This window comes from Carcharodon carcharias, chromosome 10 (assembly GCF_017639515.1).
Source record: "Carcharodon carcharias isolate sCarCar2 chromosome 10, sCarCar2.pri, whole genome shotgun sequence".
In the NCBI taxonomy this organism is placed as follows: domain Eukaryota; kingdom Metazoa; phylum Chordata; class Chondrichthyes; order Lamniformes; family Lamnidae; genus Carcharodon; species Carcharodon carcharias.
The window spans coordinates 65,719,243-65,738,156 of NC_054476.1; the positions used below are offsets into that span (position 1 = coordinate 65,719,243).

An 18,914-nucleotide genomic window follows, 5' to 3' on the forward strand; every position below is an offset into this window, starting at 1 on the left:
AGAATATTTAAATGGTGGCTGGGGTGCTGATCAAGTAGGTTGCTTTGTCCTGAATGGTATTGAGCTTCTTGAATGTTTGTGGAGCTGCACTCATCCAGGCAAGTGAGCAGTATTCTATCACATTCCTGACTTATAGGCCAGAATTTTACGTCCCGCTGGAGGGCGCGCCTGACCTGAACAGATGTGAAATAGTGCAAGATGATGTCAGGTGATGTCCCGGTGTCATTGTACAGTCATGCAATATTTCACTCAGTGGGCGCACATGGCAGTTGGAAGCGCGCCTGCTGACAATTAAGCAGACAATTAAGCCCATTAACTATGCAATTAATAGCGATTTTACACGGCCCATCCACATTTACAACTGGCGGATGGGTCATTCTCTCAGGCAGCATTCATATTTTTGCTCAAACCGCAATCCAGGGTGGGATGAAATCTAAAACAAAAACAAAAACAGAATTACCTGGAAAAACTCAGCAGGTCTGGCAGCATCGGCGGAGAAGAAAAGAGTTGACGTTTCGAGTCCTCATGACCCTTCGACAGAACTTGAGTTCGAGTCCAAGAAAGAGTTGAAATATAAGCTGGTTTAAGGTGTGTGTGTGGGGGGTGGAGAGAGAGAGAGAGAGAGAAGTGGAGTGGGGGTGTGGTTGTAGGGACAAACACGCAGTGATAGAAGCAGATCATCAAAAGATGTCAACAACAATAGAACAAAAGAACACATAGGTGTTAAAGTTAAAGTTGGTGATATTATCTAAACGAATGTGCTAATTAAGAATGGATGGTAGGGCACTCAAGGTATAGCTCTAGTGGGGGTGGGGAGAGCATAAAAGATTTAAGAAAATTTTTAAAAATAATGGAAATAGGTGGGAAAAGGAAAATCTATATAATTTATTGCAAAAAAAAGGAAAGGGGAAACAGAAAGGGGGTGGGGATGGGGGAGGGAGCTCATGACCTAAAGTTGTTGAATTCAATATTCAGTCCGGAAGGCTGTAAAGTGCCTAGTCGGAAGATGAGGTGTTGTTCCTCCAGCTTGCGTTGGGCTTCACTGGAACAATGCAGCAAGCCAAGGACAGACATGTGGGCAAGAGAGCAGGGTGGAGTGTTAAAATGGCAAGCGACAGGGAGGTTTGGGTCATTCTTGCGGACAGACCGCAGGTGTTCTGCAAAGCGGTCGCCCAGTTTACATTTGGTCTCTCCAATGTAGAGGAGACCACATTGGGAGCAACGAATGCAGTAGACTAAGTTGGGGGAAATGCAAGTGAAATGCTGCTTCACTTGAAAGGAGTGTTTGGGTCCTTGGACAGTGAGGAGAGAGGAAGTGAAGGGGCAGGTGTTGCATCTTTTGCGTGGGCACACTCCTCAACCCCCTCCTATGGCCCCACGCAAAAGATGCAACACCTGCCCCTTCACTTCCTCTCTCCTCACCGTCCAAGGACCCAAACACTCCTTTCAAGTGAAGCAGCATTTTACTTGCATTTCCCCCAACTTAGTCTACTGCATTCGTTGCTCCCAATGTGGTCTCCTCTACATTGGAGAGACCAAACGTAAACTGGGCGACCGCTTTGCAGAACACCTGCGGTCTGTCCGCAAGAATGACCCAAACCTCCCTGTCGCTTGCCATTTTAACACTCCACCCTGCTCTCTTGCCCACATGTCTGTCCTTGGCTTGCTGCATTGTTCCAGTGAAGCCCAACGCAAACTGGAGGAACAACACCTCATCTTCCGACTAGGCACTTTACAGCCTTCCGGACTGAATAATGAATTCAACAACTTTAGGTCGTGAGCTCCCTCCCCCATCCCCACCCCCTTTCTGTTTCCCCTTTCCTTTTTTTTTTGCAATAAATTATATAGATTTTCCTTTTCCCACCTATTTCCATTAATTTTAAAAATTTTCTTAAATCTTTTATGCTCTCCCCACCCCCACTAGAGCTATACCTTGAGTGCCCTACCATCCATTCTTAATTAGCACATTCGTTTAGATAATATCACCAACTTTAACTTTAACACCTATGTGTTCTTTTGTTCTATTGTTGTTGACATCTTTTGATGATCTGCTTCTATCACTGCTTGTCTGTCCCTACAACCACACCCCCCTCCACTTCTCTCTCTCTCTCTCTCCGCCCCCCACACACACACCTTAAACCAGCTTATATTTCAACTCTTTCTTGGACTCGAACTCAAGTTCTGTCGAAGGGTCATGAGGACTCGAAACGTCAACTCTTTTCTTCTCCGCCGATGCTGCCAGACCTGCTGAGTTTTTCCAGGTAATTCTGTTTTTGTTTTTCTTTGGATTTCCAGCATCCGCAGTTTTTTTGTTTTTATCAATGGGATGAAATCTAGGTGGGGAAATAAAATAAAGAGAGATATCTGGGGGCTGGTTTTCTTTGAGGTATGCTTTCAGGTGCTTGATTGTGCTGCATGGAATATTTAGCAGCATATTTTGCACCAAAGCACCATATAATATTCTCAATTGCACATAGTCCTAAACAGCTGCCTGACAGCAGCTAGGGGAACTGTACTTATGAGAAAGTTGGGCAATTCTATTTGTTACTGGAGACATCAAGCTAGTTATAATGACTGCGCCAATGGACGTACTTACCGGTATTTGCGCTCAGTGCATCCTTGATAGTTATAAAATTTTTTAAAGATTTTGACATCTTGCAGCCTGCTATGGTCAGGTGCCCTGTGTGGAGGAAGTATCGAACCCAGTGATCATTTTCAAAATAAGCCTGTGGGGAGATGGAGATGGAGTTTCTAATATAAAAGACTTGTAACATAACAATTACAACCAAGTACTGTGATCTCATCCACAACCATCATGCACAGCTGTGACACTCAATTCAAGTTGTATCATCAGAGGAAGGGGCTGCATTGAAAACTAGTGTCTTTTCCCTCTTGCACTTTATTTTCAAAATGTGAAATTTATGTTCATCAAGGTTATCAGTGCCAGATAATGGAACACTTTCCTTATTGGGCATCAAGAATCAGCATCAAGCTTTCAGGTAAAGCGGAGGATTAGATTCAGAACAAAGCTCCTTCTATACAGATGTATCAAGCATTCTCAGTTGAAGCCATGTCCATCTTCTATTTTGCCACAATACCTTAACCCCAAGCTCAAGGATGAACCTTGAATTGCACAACTTTTCTACACAAACCATCCTGCAGCTTTCTCTGAATTGTGAGTTTAGTAGCAAATTAAGGGCAGTTCTGTGGGTTCATGGCTTTGGAAATGTTTTGAAACTACTCCAAATTAATTTTAAGTGGGGCATTAAAAGATAGGAGAGCTTTTTATACCGAAAAATCACCTGGATTCCCCACCGCACAATACAGACTTCAGTGATAAGCTGAAAACACCATGCTATAGGTTACCTTGGTCCAACCAGCTACCAGCTGTATTGATTGAAGGAAAAAATCATTTACAGATGCAAAAAAAAAAAAGCCCCATAAAGCTTAGGTTATTCATAAGCTGTAAATTCACTTGCAAAGCTGAAATAAGAAAGGATCCAAATACCAGCGTACTTTACATTATTTGATGCTGCTATGGCTCAGTCTCAATAAAGTTCTATCTAATCACAGTACTATAAAATTATGGCTGAAACTATGGCTCCACACAGAGGCTCGCTTGATTCCATAGGGAATATTCATGAACTATTTTAAAAAAAAAGGAAGGCAACAATGGAACAAAACTTGTGATTGTACCTCAGACTGTGCCAATTCATTGTCATGATGAGGGAACCGCAGGTCAAATCCTCCGCCATGGATGTCCATGGATTCTCCTAGAATGCTAGCAGCCATTGCCGAGCATTCAATGTGCCAACCAGGACGACCCTGCCAGGATAAACAAAAACAGTAGAATGAGATTGGACAAGACTCAACTCGAACCATTACAAACTGTTATTAGCAATCACAACTTATCAAGCACATGAAAAGATGCTGACTGAGAGAAATATTACCGAAGGAAGACAGATAAATTGCAAGCTAGACAACAAATGTCAGTGAAGGGAAAACTTTTAGAGACAATAATTCGTGTCAAAATTAACCGGCACTTGGATTATGGGTTAATAAATAAAAGTCAGCACAGATGTGAAAGGCAAATCATATTTAACTAATGTGATTCAGTTCTTCAATAATGTAATGGAAAAGGGTTGATGAGGATAGGGGGTTAATGTTGCGCTTATGGACTTTCAATAGGAGATTGACAGGCATCACATAATAAACTTGTAAGCAAAGTTAAAAGTCCGTGGGATTAAAGGACAGTGGAAGTGTTGATACAAGATTGCATATGTGACAGAAAGCAGAGTATGACGGTGAATGGTTGTTTCAACACAGGAGGGAAGTATACAGTGGTGTTTCCCTTGGGGTGGCTATTGGACCACTGCTCTTTCTGACATTTTTAATGATCTGAACTTGGGCATAATTTCAAAGTTTGCAGATGATAAAAGATTCAGAAATGTAGTAAACAGTGAGAAGGATAGTAACAGACTTCCAAATGAACATAGCTGGTAAAACAGGTAAGACATATGGCAAATGAAATTTAATGCAGAGAATGTAAACTGATACAATTTATTAGGAAGATTAAGATGTTATATAAATTAAATGATACAACTTTAAAAGGGGGTGCAGGAACAGAGAACCTGGGGCTGTACATAAACAAACTTTTAAAGGTGACAGGTCAAGTTGAGAAGGCTAAAGAAAAACCATATGGGATCAATGGCTTTATTAATAGAGAAAGAACAACAGAAGCAAGGATGTTATGCTAAACCTATGAAACACTGGTCAGCTGAAGTATTGCATTCATTTCAGGACATCACATTTTACGAAGGATGTCAAAGCTTTGGAGATAATGTAGAAGAGATTTACTAGAATTTACTACCATGGATTAGGAACTTCAATTATGTGGAGAGATTGAAGAAGCTGAAGTTTTTTTCCTTTGAGCAGGGAAATTTAAAAGTAGATTCAATGCAAATGTTCAAAACCATGAACAGGTTTGATAGAGTAAATAAGGAGAAACTGTTTCCGGTGACACAAGGGTTGGTAACCAGAGGGCACAAAGTTAAGGTGATAGGCAAAAGAACTGTTGACATAAGGATTTAAAAAAAAAAAATACAGCAAATTATAGTGATCTGGAATGGAATCTTGAAAGAGTGGTAAGTAAATTCAACAGCAATTTGTGGAAGGAAAATGGGTAAATATTTTAAAGGAAAAAATTACAGGGCTATGGGGAAAGAGCAGGGTAGTGGGGCTAACTGGATAGTTCTTTGGATAGCAGGTGCATGTGCCATATGACCTCTTTCCATGCTGTATTATTCTATAATTCTGTGTGTTATACTGGATAATTGCATTGGAACAACTGATGGTGAGATGTGGAATGGAAGGTGCTGCAATGTTATGGTGGTATATTACAGGTCTCAGTTGTCTCTCTGGGCCTGCAGCTGGTGGACTGGTTTGTTGCAGGGTTGATTATTTTAAATGATCCTTAGAGCCCTAATTCCTTTGTTAACTGAACTTCATTGAAAAGTGTAGTTGGATTCGACATCTCGATCTCCATCTCCACCTTGCAATTGAGCTGTGAAGTATGCAGGACCGATACTTTCTCCTCACCTTTCCCCAGGGTGAATCCCAAGATGGTTCTCCAGGCTTGGAGGCTTTCCACAGTGCAAAGTCATTGGGAGAGTGCTTCTCACTTAGTCGATCTGCTGAAATACTAAGATCACCTAAGAAGTCAAGAACATTTTCCTGTTAAATCCATCAGAAAGTGAGTTGAAATGGTTTGATTTCTTCCAAGTTATAGGCTCCCACTCACTGCAAGTTGGAGACTTTTGTGGAATGTAGTTCCAAGAGTGCTGGTTGGCCTTTTACCCCTTGCTGAATTAATTTGTATGTGAACCAATATAACGAGTGTGCCTCTATTCAACTGTGAGACATCACAGGCAACTCCTCTCTTCCAACATTGCACATAAACAATTTTCTTGAAGAAGTCACGAGATGATAACCTAGAACAGGAGTTCTGGTAGATCTTTCTCCTTCTTAGTCCATAAACACAGATACTGCATCAGACACCCCAGCTGAGATCAGTTAACTCAGTCCACACTAATGCTTGATGGGCCTGAAAGAATCAGTGGCACAATAAATTCAACATTTACTCAAAGAATCACTGAATAACCAAGATGCTGCCTCTCTAGGTCAAGGTTCGAAAGCAGAAGGAGGATCCAAGAAAACATACAGAATCCTCAAATCACTTTACTCCCACCTCAATAAATTCAGCTTTTCCAAACCTTCGGAACTTGTTAGAACTTCCAAAATTTTTTGTCAAACAAGACCTAGTTACAGTAATGTCTATTCTCCTACTATTACCTCCTTGGAAACATCAAAGTCCAGCAACAACTGCCTGATTGTCTTCTTCTACTGATTAGAACAACACTATCCCCAAATACTAAATGACCTTAAAAAATTGCAATCAGCTTTCCTGTAACCACAACTGGCCAGCTATTTCAGGAAACTTATGCTTATTCCTCCTCTCCAATCCAAATCCGTTTCTTCACACTTGTTCCCTCCTGACACTGTCCCAGACCTGGCTGCTACAGAACACCTCCCTCCAAAACTCCATTTGATAGACTCAAAAATGCACATGAGATTATTAGCAAAACTAAAAGTGCTAATGAATTGAACAGTGCTGGCTGAACAGTGCTAGTTGAACAGTGACCTCACCTCAAAAAATAATTTAATGGCTATAAAATACTTGGGAATGTTGAGGACATAAAGCAGTTCAGAGATAACAAAGTTCTTTCTTTCTGCAGTTTTAACATAACCTCAGAAGACTTGCACTCTGCTGTTCTGGCTATAAAAGTTATATGAAACCCTCAACGTAGGTATGTTCAAATACCTGGAATATATCATGTAAGCCCAAGAGTTTAAACTTTGCACACTATCAATTTTTTCTTCAAAAAAGGAAGCGTGTGTGTACATGCATGCATGAATTGACCTTCACACATGTATCTGTTGCTAGAATTCTCACCTTCTCCTTCATGCAGTGCTTTCTGGTCTCCGACAGCCTCAGGCACCAGTTTGGCATATGAATGCTTTTCACTGCTGTCAAACTTCACCGTGTCAAAGTATACAGAACCATTGGAGACGTACCTGGAGGAACACAAACAATGCACATTATTAAACATGAACAAGGCTATGTTACATAGTACCTGGGTGTTGATGTCCTATGACTATTTAAATAATATTTCCTCAGTGTAGTTCTCAAAGCATGTTTCTCATCACCAGGGCCAGGATTTCCTGGCCGGTGAGCAGGGGGGCAGGGCCGGCTTGCCGGCACGTAAAATTATGTTGGATGAAGTCGGGCGGAACTCCTGACGTCACCCCACCCCATTTAAATTTTCAGGTAGGCAGAGGCTCAGCAGAATCAGCTGTGCGCCCGCCGACCTGCCAAGGGCCAATTGAGGCCATTGACAAAGTCATTAAAGTAATTAGTGGACCTGCCCGTCCAATCTTAAGGTTGGCGGGCAGGTCGGGAGCCTGGGCAGGCATTAGAAAAAGCATGAAACCTCATCCACAAGCAGGATGAGGTTTCATGTAGATTTTAAAAAATGCAATAGAAATGCATTTGAAAGTGATGGATATGTCTCAACTCATGTGACAGTGTCACATGAGGGGACATGTCAGGAAAATGTTTTTCTTCCTTTTTTAAGATTTTTTATTGTAGAGCCGGTCTCCGAGGCAGCATTTAGCCTCAGGGAGATGAGTGCACTCTTTTGTGCGCATGCGTGAAAGAGCGCCCTCTCAACTCAGGGAATTCCCCCCTGCTTGCACAGGGAGTGCATAGTGCTTCCTGGAGGATGTCACGCTGGGCGGGCCGTAATTGGCCTACCCACGTAAAATGGTGACACACCCCCAATCGGGGGTGCCGATCGGAGGTGCGCCTCCATGCAGCTGCTCCTAAACTTGATGAATTCTGTCATTTTAAGGAAAGACAGCAAGTTCATGCTCTATGAACCCACTTCCAGTCTCTTGAGTCTCCATATTTAAAGAACGATATACTTGCAATGGAAAAAGTACACTGGAGGTTCTCTAGATTGGTCCCTGGGATGAGAGGCTGAATAAACTGTGCCTATATTTTCTGGAGTTTAGAAGAATGAGGTGTGACCTTGTCGAAACATTCAAGTTTGTGAAAGGACTTGACAGAGTAGTTACTGGAGATGTTGTTTTCCCTGACTGGAGAATCTACAACAAGGGGACAAAGTTTCAGGATAAAGGGCTGAGCATTTAGGACTGAGATGAGGAGAAACTTCTTCAGTCGAAAGGTTGTTATTCTTTGGAATTCTCGACCCCAAAGGGCTGTGGATCCGTGCTATCACTGAATATATTTGAAGCTGAGATTTTTGGTGTCTCAGAGAATCAAGGGGGGAAAGTGGATTTGAAACTCAAGGTCAGTCACATTCATATGATGGAGCAGGCTCAATGGGCCATTTGGTTGTTTCCTGCTCCTATTTCTTATGTTATGTTCTTCCTTTAAGTATTTATACAATTCACTTCAGATGTTACTACTGAATTTGCACTCAACATCCTTTCAGGCAATGTATTCCAGATCAGAATAACTCATGTTAAAAAAGAGATTTCCTCATGTTTCCCCTGGTTCTTTTGTCAATTACATTAAATCTGTGTCCTCTGGCTTTTGACCCTTCTGCCACTAGAAACAGTTTCGCCTTAATTACTCTATCAAAACCTTCTCATAACCTTCTAAGAAGAACTCCCAAATTGTCCACTCTCCATTGAACTGAAATCCCTCACCCTCGGTAGTAAATTCTGGTGAATCTTTGCTGAACCCTCTCCATAGCTTTGACATCCTTCCTAAAATGCGGTGCCCAGGATTAGATATAATACTCTCACTGAGGCATAGCCAATTTTTTGTTTAAAAGGGTTAGCATAACTTCTCTTTTCCTTTGTACTCTATTCCTTTATCAATAATGCCAAGGATCCAAGAAGCCTTCTAAACCTGCCACCTTCAAAGATCTGTGTACATACATACCCATACATCTCTGTTCTTGCACTTCCTTTAGAATTTAGTTTATCTTGCCTCTTCTCATTCTTCCTACCACAATGCATCAGTTTACCCCTTTCTGCGTTAAATTTAATCTGCCATGAGTCCACGTATTTCACTTATGTCTTCTTGATGTCTGTTACTATCCTCCTCATTGTTTATCACATTTCCAAGTTTTGTATCATCAGCATACTTTGAAATTATCCTCAGTACACTTTAGTCTCGGCCATTAATATGTATAAAAATTTCCCCAACCTCATTCCTTTTCCACAACCTGGACCTGACCCCAAGTTGGGAAGCACCTTGGGATGTTTGCTACAGTAAAGACACTATATAATCATAAATACATTTTAAGCTTAATTTCAACCACTTTATATTATATTTGTTCACTATATACCCAATATGCCTTCATAATTAATTTAGTTTGTCCAAGTAATGGTTCAAATTTAATTCATTGTGTTTTACAGAAAGATGCAACTGTGGCCTGAGTAAAAGCTGTCCCCAGATTATACCTTCACTCACTGTAATTACCATATTTTATATATTAAATTTATAGAAAGCACTGTATCGGACAAACTGTCAGTGGCAAGCACTTACCCATAACCGTTATCAACCACCTGCTTAACAAACTGCACAATCTCAGGAACATATTCACTCACTCGAGTTAAAACATCTGCAGGCAAAACCTACAGAGAAACAAGAGATTTAGAAAATACTGCACAGTGCATGAAGAATGGGCATCCATAACATGAGCTGCAGAATAGAGGGAAAAGGAAAGAATATCTCACCTTGGACATGAGGAGCAGAGTGTACTGAACAGACACTGTACAGCTCCTACACTTGAAGAGTGGGGCATAGGTGGCCCCGACAGGAATAGCATGATAAAAAGCTACCTGACAGAGTCTTTCCACATCAATAACAACTTGAATTTACAGAGCACCTTTAACCTAATGAAATGTTCCAAGGCAGTTCATTATAAAACAAAGTATGAGACTGAGCTATGTAAGATGATATTAGGTCAGATGATCAAAAGCTTGGTCAAAGAGGGAGGTTTTAAGTAATGTCTTAAAGGAGGAAAGTGAGGTAGAGAGGGGGAAGAGGTACAGGGAAGGTATTCCAGAGCCTGGGGCCTAGACAACTGAAGGCACAGCCACCAATGGTGGAGTAACTAAAACTTGGGGTGCACAAGAGACCAGGATTAAAGGAGGAAAACTTATATGGAGCATTGATGTCCTAATATCAAGTTTATCTGTTCCATGGTATATTAAAATCAGTGAATTTACAGCAGTTAAAATGAAAACAAATCATTTTAACATTTCTTTTCCAAAATATAACCTACCCTTAATTCCATGCTGCTTAATTCAAATTATCAGAATTTAATTTCACATTTTGCTGTTTTTACAGTGCTCAATTCAATTTTTTTAGTGCAAAAAATGAAAAAACTAACAGATTGTATTTTAGATTTCTTTTATGACTCTAGTGGCTTGACATCTGGCTGTTACATCATGGCACTGAGTTGTATCACACCTGCCCTTTGCAATACAGTATTGAATGATTTTAGACCTCCTTTTGATTGAAAACAAAATTATCCGATGTCTTAAATAAACTTTAGCAATCAACCGTTACTACTACAACTATAATGACTTACATTGAGTGCATCCATGTCTTTGTGATATTCCCCCTCCCAGTACTTGGGAAGGGTAGAAAAGATGGAATTGTCAGTCACCTGACTGCCAAATTGAACATCCAGCCAATCAGACAACATATCCTTTGCTTCATCCAGCAGCACCTGCAAAAGAATATTTTTGCATTAATAGAGACATAGTGTACAAATCAATAGATGTTGCATTGTTACGGTATGAGACAAACAGTCAGATTCATGTTATGAATACTGTGTTTAATTCTGGTCATCTAATTATGTGGAGGGTACAGATACAAACAGGCAGTCTTGTAGCAAAGTGGGTGGCGCTCCTGGCTCTGAGCCAGAAGCTCCGGGTTCGAGTCCAACCATAGAAATTGATGGCCATGGAAGGTGCATTCATAGCTCGGCCAAACAGGTTGAGTATCGTCCCGCAAATTCTTCCAACACATGCCAATGGCAGGCAGTAAGAGTGGGAGAGATTCCTGGTCAGTCATGTGATGGAAAGAAAGTTGGAGCCTCTAACCATCACAATCCACAGCTCCAGACTACAATGTACATGAAAAAGTGTATGTTGCTACAGCCACACGGACTCCCTGAGTTAACTGTAACACACCATTACTGATACAGGTAACAAAGAAGATATCAAGTATCAGCAATTTAAGTAATGCAGAAAAATTAATAAAATTAAGTTTGTTTTTTTTTAAAAGAAAAGAAACTTTTAAGAACACTTAATTGAAACTTTTAAGTTTATGAGAGGAATTTATAACACTGATTTGGGGAAATGGTTCATGGCAGAGAAAGGTCAAATATCTGGGGACACAAATTAAAATTGAAAGAGTAAGAAACATCAGGTGGAAGCTTTCGGGAGGGGGACAGAGTGTGAAATAAGTTACCAAGGAAAATCACTGAAGCTGAAGGTATAATTGAAGTCAAGAGGCAACACAATGAATTCTGGAGAGAGAAGGGTTTGAGGAATACAATGAAAGTTGATTTATCAAAAAGCTTTGTGAGGCTAAATGATCTTTTACTATTTTAAGGTTCCTGTTCTATTCAATGATAGAAGTTGAATAAAGTTATTAGTGTAATAACCAAATGTCAAATACTGAGAAGAAAAGCATGTACTACCAATTTACCCCATGGTGGTAAGTGTTACAGAGGGAGATAACTGCACCAACAGACCCAGTTATATCTTATTAATCTTTTTCCACTTAATGTTATTAATCAGGGACACCCCAAAGGCAAACACTATGCAGTTGATCCTCTGGTGTGACACCAGAATGTGAAGTGCTGTCCATGGTCATAACATCCTCATTCATGCTACTTACAGAGCTATACATCACAGGAAAGAAGTCCACACAAAATGTCTGCTCCCAGATGTCATCTAAACTACAGGCTTCTCCTAGCCTTTTCTGAAGGCAACAATGTGCTAGGTTATAGTTCTAGAGACACCAGCAAACCTTCATAATGAGTCTCAGCTATGAGTTGCGGGACTATATTCTGCTGCAGAACACATCCAGTCAAAGCCAATCTCTTTCCCACTCAACATCCACACAAGTGCAGAAACTGTCATTCATAATGATCAGCAATGAGAACCCTGGCTGACTTTTCACTTTAATTTTCTGAGACACTTGCAGTAATCCATTATAATTGTACTACTGCACAATGATTCAGATCAATATACCTGCCCTTTAAATTCCTTTCCAGTCATTTATCCTTTTAAAATGTACTGCTTACATATACCAGCATAGGCTCATGATGCCTCCTTTCCAGCTGGCAACATTTTATCATCTCCTTATGTATTGTCTTCTTACATGAACTTCCCATCCCTAATCTCTCAATGCAGATAGATACAAAGTTACCATACTGAAACAGATTACTGGCCTAACCAGTGTCAGTGTTCACCTTCCATGCAAGTCAATAGTCATAATCACATTAATTTGCGTAGTTCTCTTTATACCCATCATTGACCTATCCAATCTAATTTAGAACGCTGACACTGTTACTTCCTGTGTCACTACCCCTGAAGTGAACTGCACAGCTTCACAACTCTATGTAAAGAAATCTATTTGATCTGTTGTAAACCTCTAAAGGTCCCTTGATCCACGCTACCAGAAAAATTCTGCTTTAACCTATCATCCTTTTTCACCTGTAAACACGTCCATCAGACCTGCAAATCTGGAGATGCTTTCAAAAATACAGCTCCAAATTTTCATTTCCTCATCCCAGACTGCATCATAGTGAATTTGTGCTGCACTCTCCTTAAAGCTTCAATATCCATCCTCTTCCTATTATGTGGAGCTTACTATCCAAGGACTTTCTTTATGGCAAGGTAGCTGGAGCTTGGCTTCCAGAATGCTTGCAAGTGTGACATGAAGGCCCTAGGCATCGATTAACACTCCTGAGTCAAAGGTGAAGACAAAGGAAATTGACGACACCGCCTGTGGACTGACGTGCATCACCATGATAATTAGTGGCTATAACAGCTTGGCAACAGACACTAATGGCAAAAGCAACAACCCACAATGACACTTGGTAGCTTTGTGTGCGGCACTTGTTGCAGAACCTGCCTCTCAAGGGTTGGCCTCTTCACCCATCAGCAAAGATGTGCCATATGAAGGTACCCCAAAATGGATTTGTTTGTTGCATGTCCATCATCTGTCATAGATGGAGGGTTACTGGGACTGAACTGATTACTGATGGAGTCTTATTAATATCTCAGTGCTCCATGCTGACTTATTGGGTTTAAAAATTCGATAATGCTAGTGTTCAGACATTGGGGTATTGGCGGGGAGGAGATGGTAGTTAGCATGTCCGCAGCCAGCACAAGTTTCAGTAATTAAAGCTAGCCTGCACCTCTTAAAAGGAGAGGTGCAGTCTGGCTGCAGCAGCTGGAGGAACTATTTGAACTAAGTGTTTGAGAGAAAGAATAAGAGTTCTAATGCAGACATAGGCTAGAGAGAAGATGTGCAGGTCCTCTGATGCTATGCTGGAGGCCTCAGTCGAAGAAGCAGAAGGAAGAGTGATTATATTTCTATATTTCTGCAGGGGACCAGGGGGCCCTCAAGGCGCATGATGCAAATGGAATGGCAGCAGTTAACCCCAGAGGTCAGTTCAAGGAGTCTAGCCCCAAGAATGTGATGGAAAACATTCAATGGCTTCACAAGTGATCAAGGTCAGTGAACGCATCTTCAAATGTCATGTCCTACCCACATCAGCAACCTGTTCATTCACGAGAGTCCTTAACTCATTCATCAGCAATCTTTAGCAATCAGGATTCATGACCAACATTTGGATGCCCTAACTCACTGTCACATACTTTACAATGATGTAACTTCACAAACACAATGCTGTAGTGAAGGGGTGGAAAGATGGGGAACTTTGCAGCAGCACTGATGTGGGATGGTTTTAGGGAACTAGTGTTTGCTGCGCTATTCATGGACAGCTTGTACAGAGTGATGCTGTCCCAGATGCCTCCTCCCTCTTTCCCCTTCTCCTCCGAGGGGCTTGCTGAAGGCCTGGTGACAAGAGCTGTGTCCTCATAAGAGCAAAGTTGTGTAGCATACAGTAAACCAGCATGAATTTGGAGACATGCTGCCATGAGTATCATAGGCACTCCCAACCCCAAACAATTCAGACTGTTGAACCGTGTGCATTTGGGAGGCCGAGGGGTGGCATGAGGCATAGGTATAGAGGATATCATTTATCAGTAAGCAGCCTCTAGTTCATTATGATGGCTTAAATGTGGCGTGAATGGTTGACTGGTGCTGGATAAAAACATCTTTGCTGTTATCAGGATAGTGGGCATTCAGTGATATGATGCTCTGCAGAGGGCTGCAAGCCAATTGCATATTAAGGGACTGATATACATTGCTATTTTAGCACATCTCCCTGCTAATATGCAGTGCCTGCAGAGCCATACGCAGGGAATCCACAGCTCCCTGTACCATTGAGAATCCCATTCCCCTGTTAAAGCCACGTGCCTGCTCCTTTGGCTTTCTTTGGTTAGGGAAAAGGTTTTGAAGTCCATTCTTCTTCTCTTCAGGACCTCTGTTATCTTCCTGAAGCGGTGACGTACTGCAAGATGTTAGCAATGTCGTTAGCTCCAGCCTGGAAGGATCCTGAGACATAGAAATTGAGGGCCACGGTGATCCTCTTGGCTCCATCCTCACCTTGCTCTGTGGCTGCCAGTCCAGTTAAAGGAGTTGAAATGGTTCATAGTTTTAGTGCCTGCTGCTATCCCGATAATATCCCGTTTTAGTTTCCTTTGGTCTTCTAAACAATTAACTGCATCTGCTATTTTGGTATCATGTGAAATTGCTCTCCCTATCCAAATGAGGGATACACACAGCAAACAGAAATGGTTCCAGAATTGAAACCTGTGGAGTACCACTGCCCACTTCCAATCACTCAGAGATCCTTCCCCTTAATTTTGATTTTCTCAGTTCTAGCCAAGATGTCAGTCTTGGCTCAGTGGTAGGACTTCTGTTTTGGAGTCAGAAGGACATAGGCACAAGCCCAGAGGCTAACATTTCTGTGCAGCACTGAGGGGCTGCTGCACTGTCAGAGATGCTGTTTTTATGACGGGACATTTAACCAGAGTAGCAACTTTAACAATGGTCTTTTTACTGATTGGTTTGTATGATGCTTTTTTTGTATAATTCCTTTTGATACTTATACACATGCTATCTAACCTCGTTATCTCTTATTTCCCTTTAGTTTACTGTCCCTATTATTATTCTTAGAGTCTTTACAGACCCTATTGTTAATTTTAATTGGTTTCTCACTTCTTTATTTAGCCTGAAACTATCACTACTGTAGCTCTCTTATCTTTTATAGAATATACTTAATCTATATTTTGCAATCTCTTTTACTAAAAAGGGGTCAGCTGTTGCTCTATAGTCCAGTTTGCCAATTTCTCTTTCAAAGTCACCTGGCTTATGCATGCATCCGTAAAATATGTAATAAACCAAAATGGTTTTCTTGTTTTTATATTTTTTCCCTTTCCAGTTAGACTTTATAACCCTATTGTACTGTAATCACTATTTATAAGATGCTCGTTCACATTTAACTCATCTACCAGTTTCATTACTCATAATTAGATCCAGTAATGCCCTGCCCTTGTACAGGAACATAGGAATAGATCATCATTTGGTCTCTTGAGCCTGTTTTACCATTCTATGAAATCAAGGCTGATCTGTGACCTAACTTCATATATAGTACCCTTGCCTTTCCCCCAAAATCAATCCTTGATTATCAAAAATCTCTCAATCTGAGTTTTAAAATTAACAACTGATCTAACATTAATTGTCATTGCACCCTTTATGTGAAGAAGCGTTTCCTAATTGCACTCCTGGAAGATCTGGCTCTAATTTTTTGACTATGCCCCTAGACCGAGACTACACAACTAGTGAAATAGTTTCTCCCAATCAACCATGTTTCTCTTAATATCTTGAATACTTTAGAGTATTAAGAGATAATTTAATCAAATTTCAGAAGTTAACACGCTAGTTTGTGTAATCTCTCCTTATAATTTAACCCTTGGTGCCTGTAAGCCTATTCAAATACACCACCCTTCTCTTCTTTACACCCCCATTACATTGTCATCAAGAATCATTGTACAAGCTTATTCTTTCCCCCACCTCAAAATTCGGAAATTTTGTGCCTTCCTCTATCTTTCCTTTGTTCTATCAATACCTTTTAAAATCCAAGTTTGGAAGTACCTAGCAGCTATTTTTGATCTCTCTCTCTCTCCCCTCCTATTCTTTTCAAAATATTAGTACATTATGGACCTTGAGCTTAACAGAGGTGTCTAAATATAAAACATATCTGAATCAAGTTTATAAATAACACAAAGCCTTAAGCGGGGTTGAAGCTCAAAATTCTTTAAAACAGTCTACTGGTTTAACTATAACAATTCACAATTCTAACCAATGTGTGTCTCTGAGGTGAAGACAATGTGAAACAACTGCCTCCTTAGTTGATCCATACCTCAGCTCGTTTGGTAATTTCTTCACTAGAAAGTGCCTGTTGCATTGCCTCCTCTAAGGATTCGAGGGATAACTCAACTGTTCGATTAATCCTCAGCAGCATCTGCTTCTTGTCTGGGTCAGTCGTTTCAGCAAGTTTCACAGAGAAAGACTGGAATAAGGGAAACAAAGCAAGGATAAGAAACAATTGAGAGCAGAGTATGAGTTCAATGAACCGTCATCAACATTAGAGAGAGTACAGCCATCAGTAAAAGTCAGATTTTTGGATTCCGTCACTAATCCACCCCACCCCCGCCCCCCCAATCCAGTGGCACAGAATATTACTGAATCAACAATACTGTGAAGTTTACAATCTCAACAGGTTGGCACAAGGCGATAAAGAGAGCGCAAGGATCCCCAAGTGAGGGACAGACAGAAATTGGACAAAGAATCTCTTCATACTGTCTTGTCTTTCCTAGTAGCCTACACCAGAGAGAGAGGGTAGAGGGTTAATACTGGGTTGCTTAATATTCTTTTGGTTTGGAAGCAGTGCGCTCCCTCTGGGACTCCAAGAGAGGAATTGACAAGTAAATAGCTTCAAGGAAAGAATCTGGGCTACAAAATTGCTTTTGAGTATTGTAAATATTTTAAAGTTACACTGTGAAGTACCCAGTAAAACTGCAGAGTCATTTTTCAGTACAGAGAGTTTGTGTGATGGGAGGCAACTTCAATATCACACCTCTTTACCTTCAGAGCTGTCTTGATGTCCTGTAGAAGTTCCATAGGGTCCAGATTTTTCTCTTTGTACTGCTCAAACAGGTGATTCTGTCGGGCTCGCTTGATAATCTGTGCAAAAATAACAGCAACTATGTTAGAAGAAGCAATAATGGAGGGAAACTGAACACAAAGCGGAGAGCCCAGCATGAGAGTGCAAAAGTGAATGTATCATCACACCATTGACAGGAGAGTCAGACACAGATCTTGTATAACATAGACTCACATTTACTATAGCAGTAAGCAACTAACAAGTGTGTATTCTGGGACCACACTCACAGCATAGTTGCAACTCTGTTATTCTTGAGCAACATCAATCTCTGAGGTAATTTACAGAAAGAAATCAGAAAATTCTTGTACATTGACATGCACGTGGAGAGACACGCAGCAAGGAAGGTGAGGGGAGATTAACTATAACCAACTTCTGCATACATACTTGAGAGGAGGGGATAGAAAAATATGTACTAAAGCCCATGAATGAATATGTAACTATGATTGTAAAATGTCCTACATATCAATGCATGCTATGTAGGAAAGCAATCTGTAGACCGATGAAAGACATTGATATTAACAAAGGAAATAACCACAGACTAGAGGTATTGAGTCCTCGCAGTGACAGAAATGTTCTCAGATGCAAAGACGGGTATCAGGGATTCAAATCAGAAGACAGAAAGGTGCATATCTTGAGAAGTCAGGCAGCTTCTTATTCGTTCATGAATATGAGCGTCTCTGGCAAGACTATCATTTTTTGCCCATCCCTGATTGCCCCTCAGAAGGTGGTGGTGAGATGCTTTCTTGAACTATTGCAGTTCACGTGGTGTAGGTACACCCACAGAATCCTTAGGAAGGGGGTTCAAGGCTTTTGACCAAGTGACTGTGAAAGAATGGCAATACAGTTCCAAGTCAGAATGGTGAATGGCTTGGAGGGGGACTTGCAGGAGTAGGTCTCCAAAGTAACTGTAGAGGGCTGAAGGCTACCCATGGGTTTACAGCTGAAATAGCACAACAATAGCTATGCATACTCGAGGGGCTGGATTTTACAGGGCGCTGTGTTATCCAACTCCCCACCGCCACCCACTTCCCCCGGCACCTACCCCGCAAGTTAAAAAGTTAATGGGCAGCCTTTCCAGGGGGAGGACTGCCCCGCAGTCATCTAACAGAAAATTGGCCATTGATAGGCTGGAGGCAAGAGTTCCACCCTTGGGACAGGGAGTCCCACCACAGAAAGATGCTGGCCAATCAGAGGCCAGCAGCTCTTGATTTACTGGTAGCCCCACTGGGAGAGAGGTGGCATTGCTGGTACTGCACCCAGACAATGAGGCGAGCTGCAATGGATCAGAACATCGTAGGTGTTTGGGGATTGACGAGGATCAGAGAGAGGTATGGGGACCAGGGTTTGAGAGAATCCTGCTAGTCACCAGCTAATGCAGGAAAACCTGCTAGGTTGGGACTTGGCATGGGTCTCTCATGCCGCAGGTTAAATCCACTG

General features: G+C 41.3%; 1 protein-coding gene across 3 annotated transcripts in view; it reads right to left on the minus strand.

The window, feature by feature from the left end:
• The window catches only part of cars1 (cysteinyl-tRNA synthetase 1), an 89,130-nt gene that overhangs the window by 49,134 nt on the left and 21,082 nt on the right, over positions 1-18,914 (minus strand). For all 3 annotated transcript variants that reach the window (XM_041197823.1, XM_041197821.1, XM_041197822.1), the window contains 8 exons: positions 17,399-17,497; positions 16,674-16,823; positions 10,692-10,832; positions 9,641-9,729; positions 7,013-7,134; positions 5,599-5,711; positions 3,697-3,825; positions 2,597-2,726 (listed from right to left, as the gene is read on the minus strand). In XM_041197823.1, the coding sequence (XP_041053757.1) occupies positions 2,597-2,726; positions 3,697-3,825; positions 5,599-5,711; positions 7,013-7,134; positions 9,641-9,729; positions 10,692-10,832; positions 16,674-16,823; positions 17,399-17,497 (973 nt within the window). The remainder of the gene's footprint in view (positions 1-2,596; positions 2,727-3,696; positions 3,826-5,598; positions 5,712-7,012; positions 7,135-9,640; positions 9,730-10,691; positions 10,833-16,673; positions 16,824-17,398; positions 17,498-18,914) is intronic.